The sequence below is a fragment of the Callorhinchus milii genome, unplaced genomic scaffold (assembly GCF_018977255.1).
Source record: "Callorhinchus milii isolate IMCB2004 unplaced genomic scaffold, IMCB_Cmil_1.0 Scaffold29, whole genome shotgun sequence".
NCBI lineage: Eukaryota > Metazoa > Chordata > Chondrichthyes > Chimaeriformes > Callorhinchidae > Callorhinchus > Callorhinchus milii.
Window position 1 is genome coordinate 3177810 of NW_024704770.1, and position 10115 is coordinate 3187924.

General features: G+C 52.6%; 2 protein-coding genes across 3 annotated transcripts in view; one reads left to right on the plus strand and one right to left on the minus strand.

Annotated features, from left to right (window-relative positions):
* Positions 1-254: 254 nt before the first annotated feature.
* cdc37 (cell division cycle 37 homolog (S. cerevisiae)) lies at positions 255-5791 on the minus strand (the record flags this gene model as incomplete). The annotated part of the gene is given in 7 exon segments (XM_007907083.2): positions 255-1817; positions 2277-2348; positions 2817-2999; positions 3795-3917; positions 4384-4499; positions 4984-5092; positions 5510-5791. Coding segments are annotated over 7 exon segments (1047 nt in total), but the record flags the coding sequence as incomplete, so codon positions are not given.
* Positions 5792-6459: 668 nt separating this feature from the next.
* Positions 6460-10115, plus strand: part of LOC103187535 (calcium-binding mitochondrial carrier protein SCaMC-1) — a 10770-nt gene continuing 7114 nt past the window's right edge. The window contains exons 1-2 of one of the 2 annotated variants that reach the window (XM_042344678.1): positions 6460-6555; positions 9838-9964. In XM_042344678.1, coding sequence (XP_042200612.1) covers positions 6523-6555; positions 9838-9964 — 160 coding nt within the window. In that variant the 5' untranslated portion in view covers positions 6460-6522. Of the gene's footprint in view, positions 6556-7977; positions 8509-9837; positions 9965-10115 lie in introns of those variants that run through there. The other variant, XM_042344677.1, reaches the window with a different exon arrangement.

Below are 10115 nucleotides of genomic sequence, written 5' to 3' on the forward strand. Positions count from 1 at the left end.
GAAAGCTTGCCGGACAGCGCTTCTCAATGGCAGGCTATGTGGCGTTAGCTAGTTAAGACTCCCAACAGTTACCCCCGACGCACACTTAGGGGGTCCCTCCCAAGCCCTTGGTTCGTGCCAACCTGCGCCTAATACTTTCCGGAATTAGGTAAGCAGGATGGATCCCTCCTGAGAGAGAGAGGGGGAGTGGGCATTCCATTTCAAGAATCTATCTCTGGGATTTCCACGGTTCAATAAGACAGCAATTCCTTAGCTTCAGTCTGTGCAATCCACAACTTTTATTAAAATACTGGTACAGAGTGACTAGCGCGGAGGCTGGCGAGACATAACGAATCGCCACAGAGAGCAAAAGAACAAACGTTTAAAGCTAACTTACTCCGTTCTGATCCCCGAATCAACCTTAACTTAGTAACGAAAACCAAACCTAGCCTAAAAAAAATCTCCAGTCTACAGAACTGCAGTGCTCTCTCTCCCCCCTTACCCCCACACACGCATGAAAACAAGCCAGCTACTGACAAGAGAACGGAAACCTGAAGTCAGTCATTCCTGGGCCGTTTGTCATTGGTATTCCGAGCTTCTGCTCATTAAACCCTTTTCTCTCTTTCTCTCCTGTAAAAGGTTTGGAAACGATTCAAATCCAAAGCTTTCGATGTTGAAACTCTCATAAAATTGCAAACCTGGGTTTCCCTCTCTCCTCTCCCACCCCCAGCACCCCTTCTCCTCCCCCACACAGCCCCTCTCCCCCACCGCACCCCCTCTTTGTGCCCACACACCCTCTCCTCCCCCCCCATCCCTGGCCGAGGAGTTCCCAACAGATGTGGATATTCCACATCTGACGGGATTGCTAATGAACCACCTGCTCCTTTCACTCCCCCCGTGTCAAGGGTGATGCCTCTCACTGGGAACGAGAGACACTGAGCCCAAGTTTACAGACTAACGAGTAAATTTCCTGGTTGATTTGCTCTCACCTCAGTGCTGGGATGTGAATGCCAATTGCAACCCCATCCGTCCCCCCTTCCCGTGCTGCCCTCCCTCACCGACACTAACCACCGTGGTTCAGATCAGCTAACTCAGCCCTGGCCGGCGATTTAACCGGGTGGGGAGAGAGTCCAAGGGAAAACCTTATTTGAGAAACGCCTGGGGCCACATAAGTAATAATTTAGTGATTCCCTTCCAGAAACATAGATAACATTTACAGGCTAGGGAGGGAGGAGCGGGCGGGCAGATAAAATGGGGGGGAGATGAAAAATGGACCACCCTGGATTAAACTATGGGTCACGTGGCTCAATAGATACAGGCTGGTCCTGAGTCAGGGCGGGTGAGGTGTGAAGAGGATTACAGACCCAGCCTCTCGCTAGTCAGCATGCGGCTGTGTGCCTCAGGTTGTTAGTCGATTTGCGGATCGCTTTCCGGGGGTAATAATCCCTCGCACAGAAGCCACAGGACACAGAGGCGGAAGTGAAGAGGATCAGCCTAAACTCGGGATAGAAAAAGCTGGTTTGACAGGAATCTGGGCTTCGGGGTCAGTAGCTGGGATGTGTTGATTGAATGTTTGGTTGTGAATGTGATTTCCAACTGTGTCTGTGGTTCAGGAGTCTGTCTAACTGAACGTAGCACTGATCGTAAATACTAGCACGTATGAAAACGGAGTGATCTTAATTCCCCTCGGCAATTTCCTTCTTCACCTCCTCGTACAGGGCCTCCTCCGCCCCCGCCTTCTGCCCCCCTTCCCCCTCCGCCTCTTCCTCCGCCGCTGATTTGGCGTTTGGGATCCAGAGCCCAGAGTCGATGCAGCGCTGCATGTGGTGTTTGGCGTCCTGTGGAAAGCAACACGTATGTTCACACACTGACCGACTGCGTGCTATTCATCTTGACGTTATTCTTCTCTCGAAGCGTAGTGGTTAGCGCGCGTGCCTCGCAAGCGAACGAAAGGACCCGGGTTCGATTTAAACCATTGCCAAGTCTCCTTTCTCCACACACGCTCGCGCCTCTGTTAACCCAGCATTAATTAGGAACTTGCTTGCTGGTCAATTGGTGGATTGCTTTTCCGGGAGTAATAATCACTCCACCAAAACACAAAAAAAATTTGGTCACTCAATCCACGACTGTTTGTGGGGACATCGCTGTGCGCAATTGGCTGCTGCGTTTCGTCCACAAAATACACAGTCACTACACTTTACAGCGTATCATGTGAAGTGCTCGGAGACGTCTGAACGACCCGATAAGGCACTGTATCAAGTCGAACACACTCGCACACAGGCAAAGGAGGTACTCACCGCTGGGTCCAATTTGCTGATAACTTCCTGCAGCTGCTGAATGTCCTTCGCATCAAAACATTTCTGCATCTCCTGGCGAGAGAGAGAGAGAGAGAGAGGTTGTTACAGGGAAATGGAGTGAGATGGCAATCCGACACAGGAGCTCAGTGTGAGCCGCTGGCCTCCATACTCATAACAGCAATAACAAGATTACATTTGTATAGCAAGAGGTCCATCAAAGCCAAACCACACGTCTGCTGTGTGAGGTCTGCCTGTCACGGCCTTGCTCCTGCTAACCCCACATCGACCTGTCCGCTCCCTCCGCTCAACAGACTCCGGCCTGCTCCACGTCCCCAGTCCTGTCCCCCCCACCATCAGCGGTCGGGCCGTCAGCCTCTCTGGCCCCACCCTTTGTAACTCCATCCCACAGTCCCTTCCCCTCGCCCTCTCCGAAGCTCATCACAAGACACTTGACCGCGCCTTCGGTCACCCAAGGGGCTGAACACAACGCAATCTCTCACATTCTCCCTAAGCCGATCCACTGGGCCTCATTGCGCTCACCTCAGGGAGACTCTCGTACACATCCACTGGGTCCAGGCCCCCGGGCCCCAGACGTTTCTGCTTCTCCTCCTCTTCATACTCCTTCATCGCCTTCTCTATCCGTGCCTGTGCACGGCCCTTCACTCGATCCTTAAAGGCTTCCAGCTCATCGTTGAAGGCATCCATGTACTGTTTATCCGCCGTCTGCAGAGAGAACGGTTACAGACTGCGTGACACTTTATTTGCCCAGCTGGGTGGGTGTCTGACACACGCGGAAACCCATCACCATCGCTTAAGATCTCCAAACCAAACTGAGAATTCCTTGCATCCATCCCACTTACACATGGAAATCCCAGAGATAGATTGAATGGAATGCACTCTCTCTCTCTCTCTCTCTCTGAAGGGACGCAGCCTGCTTACCTAATTCCGGAGCGTATTAGGCACAGGTTGGCAAGAGCCAAGGCTTGGGGGGAGCCCAAGGTGTGCGTTGGGGGTAACTGTTGGGAGTCTAACCAGCTAAAACCGCATAGCTTGCCATTGAGAGCACTATCCGGCAAGCTTTCTCAGTGCTTATCCAGCTAGTAGCACGCTACCCGTTAGGGCTTTGACTTGCAGGGTTAACAGGAGCTGAGTGGGAGGATTCCCTGCCCCAGGTCAGCCCTTCCAGGTCGTGCCGATAATGATAAAAATTATGAGCCAGGCTGTGCTGATGAGCCAGGCTGGGTTATGCCGTCATCAGCAGCGCCCTGGAGTACTGAGGATGCGCCTGGCTCAGGAACCCGACCAGAAACTATCACGGAGGGCTGGCTACTGGGAGTTGTGTAAAACTGTGTAACCCATGTCACCTCACTCAGCTTCTCCTCCCACCCTCCCGAGCTCACGCACAGAGAATCGGTTGATAGGTGGGCCGATCGGATTACAGCGCCTTGGGACGTCCTCCCGACGTGAAAGGCGCTCTATAAATGGAATCTTGTTGTTGTTGTTGTAAAGTATAGGTACCTTGATCTTGGTGAAGAACTGTCGGAAGCAGGCCCTGGGGTCCACCTTCAAGCTCTTTGCTAACTCCAGGATAAACTGCATCACAATGGTTTGGTGAGCCACCTGCTCCATCAGCGAGTGTTTCTGCCAGCGAGGAAAAGCCGGGCACAGTTACACCAACAACACCACCACCAATAATAATCCTCGCGTTTGATATCGTGCCTTCGAGAGGTCTCAAAGCGCTTCACAGGATACACTGCAAAGTAAATGGTCTGTGTATTTTGTGGGCGAAACGCGGCAGCCAATTGTGCACAGCAGCGTCCCCACAAATAGTCGTGGATTGAGTGACCAATTTAGTTTTTTTTTAAAGGACTCCCGGAAAAGGGATCTGCCAATCGATTAACAACAGGGCACCTGCTTACTGCTGGGTAAACTGAGACGTGTGTGTGGAATAAGGAAATCTGCCCAGCATTTCGTCCTGCCGGGACCTGGGTTCGATTCCCGCTCCTAATCCCTCTGAATTGGGAAACCTCAACCTCAATGGCACCCCAGCCAAGCAAGCCTCTCTGTGTGGGAATCCCCAGGCCATCTCCCAGCACTCACACCGTACCTCCTCTACCTCCAGGTCGATGCACCAGATCACCAAGTAGTTCGCCGTCTCCTCACACACCAGGTGCGGATTATCCGAGAGGTATTTCTGGCTGTCATCCCAGCGTCTCAGCATGCCTGCACAAACACACACACCGCATACACACACACACCGCATACACACCACAGAGTTACTTTCCATCACAGTTTAAGCGACATTCAGGAAACATGGATGACCAACAACAACTTGCATGTATATAGCGCCCCTCGCGTACAGTAGCTTCCCAAAGCACTTGTGTGCCAGGCTGTGCTCAGTGGCTGTGCTCTCGGCTCGGGATCGCAACACAGGCTAAGATCAAAAGGCGCCATTGAAGGGGAGAGTCTTAAGATGTGCTTTGTGGGAGCCAGGGAGGGAGTGAGGCAAAGGGACTGTGGGATGGAGTTCCAAAGGGATTTAAATCAGTGAAGCCTGGCGAGAACGAAGACGTGTGCGGGACACGGCTCGTGCCACAGAGCCCCAGGCAGGGGTGAAAGGCACCATGGAGGCCATGTGTCCCAGAGGCCCGGCTCCAGCTCATGGCCCCCCCAGCACACAGTCCCCAGACCCAGCTCCCTCACTTACCCAGGTGCTTGATCGGTTTCTCATATTTTTCCACAAACGTCTTGTGCTTCTTCTCCTTCTCCTCCTCGGTTTCGTTCTCACTCGTCTCTGCTTTTTTGTTGAAGACACTCTGAGGGGGCAGAGAGAAGGTGGAAAGATTAGCCGGGCGTTATTTATATATACATATATATACATAATATAGGTAATAATAACTTGGTCACGCAATCCACGACTGTTTGTGGGACACCCTGTGTGCAATTGGCTGTCACGTTTCGTCCACAAAACATCCGGTCACTAAGCTTTACAGTATAGCCTTTGAAGCGTTTTGATACAAGGATTATTATTATTACTATATTCTCCCTCTGGTGACATTTCCATTCCCGGTATCCTCTCTCCGACGAGAGATACAGACAAATAGACAACAACAACAAATTACATATGTATAGCACCTTTCATATCAGGAGATGTCACCAAGGCGCTGGACAGTCAGGGATCCACAGACAAGAGGCTTCCATACCCCCCAAGGCTCCGTGCCCCCAACACTGACCTTACTGAAGCCCTCTTTGCTCAGTGTGTCCACGTTCCAGGGCATGGCTTTCTCCTTCTTCTGCAAATCATTCTCTTTCTTCTGCCAATCCCTCTCCTCTTTCTTCAGCAGCTTCAGGTCCTCCTGTAGCTTCTCCAAGTCTCTCTTGGCATCGTCTGTCCCGACCATCGACAGGGCCTTCATTTTCTTTTGGCAATCAGTCACTTTGCGTTTGCAATCTGTGGCTAACTTCTCGAACTCCTCTCGTTCTTTCTTCGCCTCCTCCATGCGCTCGATGCGAGCCTAGACGGGAACATTGGACAAAGGCAGCTCTGTGAGCAAAGGCGCAGACCCACCGTTACGTGGCGCCTGAAGCTCAATGCTTAGAGCCCTCGCCTCGCAAGTGAGAGATCTGAGTTCAATTCCAGGGCAGGTCCGGGCAAAATCTTAGGCAAGTTTCCTTACTCCACACACGCCTCGGTTTACCAGCAGTCAGTAGGAACCCGGTTGTTAGTCGATTGGTGGATCGCTTTCTGGGGGTAATATTCCGTTAAATAAAATAACAATAATAATTTGACCACTTCAATCCACGGCTGTTTGTGGGATGTTGCTGTGTGCAATTGGCTGCTGCGTTTCGCCCACAAAATAGTCAATTCAGCATATTCTACAGTACATTCTGTGAAATGTGTGTGTGGGGGGTGTGTGTGTGTGGGGTGTGTGTGTGGGGGGGTGTGGTGTGTGTGGGGGGGGTGTGGGTTGTGTGTGGTGTGTGGGGGTTGTGGTGGTGTGGGGTGGGGTGTGTGTGGGGGGGTGTGTGTGGGGGGGTGGTGTGGTGTGTGTGTGAGGGTGGTGTGTGTGGGTGTGTGTGTGTGGGGTGTGTTGGTGTGTGTGTGTGGGGGTGTGTGTGTGTGTGAGGGTGTGTGTGAGTGGGGTGTGTCCTCTACACTTCTTTGTCCAATGGAGTCTGCAGCCAAGGAGATAAGGTATGAGATGGATTTTGCGTTTCCCAAGCTGGTGTCTGAACAAAAGCTCGGATGCGGGAGGTTGGAATTCTTTGCAAACTCCAGGTCAGTGCGATCGGTCGAGCTACGGAATAGATTATAGTTCTGCAAATCTGCGTTTTATCTTTCAGATGATGGAAGCTTTCCCGCTGCTTGTCCAGCTAGGACCACCCTACCCTACAGGCTTAACAGGAGCTGAGTGGGATGACTGGTCGGCCCTTCCAGGTCCTGCCGATGAGCCGGGCCGGGCTGTGCTGTCAGCAGCAGTGAGTGCCCTGGGATACTGTGGACCCTCCTGGCTCAGGGACCGGGGACTAGAGACCGTCACAGAGGCCTGGCTCCATTCCCACCTTCCATTGCCTGGCAGGTCACCTTGGAGCCAGTTCAGCCTCAAGGAAACCCCACTTACCTCCCTCCCAAGGAGGATACGGAACAGATGATGGAACGAGACAGGTACTGATGTGTGTATTCACCCCTGTCCTATATTGGACCGAGACAACGGACACATCCTCCTTATCCTGGTAATCCTGGATTTAGATCTTGTGCCTAGAGAGCGTCAAAACGTCTCCAAGCGCTTCGCGGGGAATCTCTGACATAAAGTGTAGTGACTGTGTAATTGTAGGGAAACCACTGAGAGCCACTGTAAACACAGCCGTGAAACAAGCATATCCAGAGAATTGTCAGGGAGATCACAGGCAGAAACAGCCGCTCATTTCTAACAGGATAATAATAATAATAATCCTTGCATTTGATGCAGCGCCTTACCACGTCACTAAGACGTCCTAAAGTGCTTCACAGGATAATACTGTAAAGTGAGCTGACTGTATTTTGTGGGCGAAACGCGGCAGCCAATTGCGCACAGCAGCGTCCCCACAGACAGTCATGGATTGAGTGACCAAATTATTATTCTTTAAAGGATTATTATTCCCTGAAAGCGATCTGCCAATTGACAACTGGGTTCCTACTTACTGCTGGGTAAACAGAGGCGCGTGTGTCTGTGTGGAGTAAGGAAACTTGCTCAATGTTTTTTCCCTGGTGGGAATCGAACCCAGGTTCTCTCGCTTGCGAGGCGAGCGCTCTAATCACTGAGCTGCAGGACTCCACGTTTGCAAGCTATGCGGTTTTAGCTGGTTAGAATCCATTGCGCACTCTGGGCTCCCCCCACAATCCCTGGCTCTTGCCAACCTGTGCCTAATACTCTCCTGAATTAGGTAATCAGGAGGCGTCCCGACAGCGAGAGAGAGAGAGAGAGAGAGAGAGAGAGCGCATTCCATTCCAACAATCTCTCTCTGAGATTTCCGTGTGTCGGTGGGAGGCTTGGAATTCTCAGCTTGGTTTGATGATGGGTTTCCGTGTGTATCAGATCAAAATAATCCCTCGAGACTTAGATGTGTGAGAGAGAGAGAGAGAAAAGGAAGAGAGAGCGAGAGAGAGTGTAACGTAATAAGATTATGTTACTGAGCAGTGTTTGTCGGGATCGCTGCCAAGAGGGAGGGAGGAAGGGAGGGAAGGAACTGGGAAGCGTATTTAAATGCAGGGTAGGAGGCGACAGAAAACAGGTGATTTATGTTCTAAAGCCCGCTCTCTCCAGCAGCCTGCTCACTGCGCTGCACTGCATGACAGAGCTTCCTCCCTGAGCAGCACAAACAGGTTTGCTTTGACGGAGCTGCAGTGTGGCGTAGTAGCGCGTGCGATCATAAGCTGCCCTATCTGCTCAGACCTCTCTCCTGGGGTTTCTGTGCGAGCGGCACAACATGGGGAAGCCCCCAGCCTTGAACCCCGCCAGGACCCTGCAGCGTGCCGACAGGTGAAACCAGGTCGGAGATGTCTCGGTTCCTCTGGAGGGGGAGGGTGGCGTGGGCTCAAGGGGCCGGCGAGGAGACCCGCTCGGAGAGGGAGAAGAAATGGGCTGAGCTGTTTGAGCAGTTGGACGCTAACAAGGACGGACGGGTGGATGTGACCGAGCTGGGGGAAGGATTGAGGTCCATGGGCTTGTTCCTGCAAGCCAACTCCGAGCAGGCACAGTATTTCATTTCGTTCAGCATTAATAATTGCTGAGCACAGCGACACGGCTCAGTGCTGCATGGAGTCCTGTAGCTCAGCGGTTAGAGCGTTCGTCTCGCAAGCAAGCGAGAGGAACCAGGTTCGATTTCCAGTCAGGTCAGGTCAGGGCGAAACCTTAGGCAAGTTTTCTTACTCCACTCGCACAGACCCACACACACACCACACACATACATAACACACCACACACACACACACAACACACACAACACACACGCACGCACATCTCTCTTTACCGAACAGTAAGTGGGAACCCGGTTGTAGGTCGATTGGCGGATCATTTTCTGGGGGTAATAATCCCTTTCAAAAAATAATAATTTGGTCACTTGAATCCACGGCTGTTTGTGGGACGCTATTGTGCGCAATTGGCTGCCGTGTTTTGCCCACAAAATATACAGTATCTCCTGTGAAGTGCTTTGGGACGTCTTGAAAACGTGATAAGGCGCTGTATCAAATGCAAGGATTATTATTATTATTATTAAGCGTGGCCAGCAAACGAGCGATTAATCGGGAGGATTGTGGGTCAGGGGAGGTAGAAAATCCATTCTCTTTACAGCAACAACTACTTGCATTTACCCAGCGCCCCCTCGCACAGGGTGGCGCCCCAGAGCGCTTGACAGTGGCGGAGCAAGATTCCGAGCCGGGAGAAGGAGGGAGTAGGGGTGGGGAGGTGACCGCAGGCACGGTCGAATGGGAATTTCTTCAGGTGTGACCTGAACATGGTGAAGGAGGGGCAAGGCGAAGGGATAGAGGAGAAAGAGTCTTTACGTTTAGCTGCTGGCTCAGGTGGATGATTAACATTAATCCTGCACTCAGTGGCCTTTTCAACTTTCTAAATCCAAGGAGCTCGGAGTGGGTGGGTGGGGGGGTCACGCTGCCCTGTCATACTGTCTGTGTGTATGTGTGTCTCTGTGTGTGTCTGTCTGTGTGTGTGTGTGGTGTGTGTGTGTGGGAGGAGGGGGTGGGGGGGGAGCTGTTATACACCGGGTGTTTCCCGCTGTGTGTCACAGCTACAGAAGTGTGGGAATCATGGAAACGTTCCCCAAGGAGATCAGTATTTCACCCAAAGAGGAAGGCCTTGAGGGGAGGGAGCGAGGCAAAGGGACTGTGGGCTGGAGTTCCAAGGGATGGGAGTAAAGATGCTGCCGGCCTGACCGCCAGTGATGGGGCGGGCTGGGCCGAGCGGGGGCCGTGGAGCAGGGATAGCCTGGAAAGGGGGGTGTAGTGGAATGGGGAGATGGGGGGGCAGCCACTGTTGCTGACGCTGTTCCTCTCTCTGCTCTGCAGGAGATTGTGCGAGTGGGAGATACGGACCACGATGGGCAGCTGGATCTGGCCGAGTTCACCGAGTACCTGCGGCAACACGAGAAAGCCCTGCGTTTGGTCTTCAGTAACCTGGACCGTAATCATGACGGTGTGTGTGATTGGGCGAGGCAACCAGGAGGGTGTGTAAGGGGTGGTGGGGGGGGTGGCCAGGGCAACCAGGACGAGGGGTGGGTGCCGAGGCATACGTCAGGGGCCTGTGACATGTCCCAGAGACGTTCGGGGGTTCAGCCCCTCTGCCC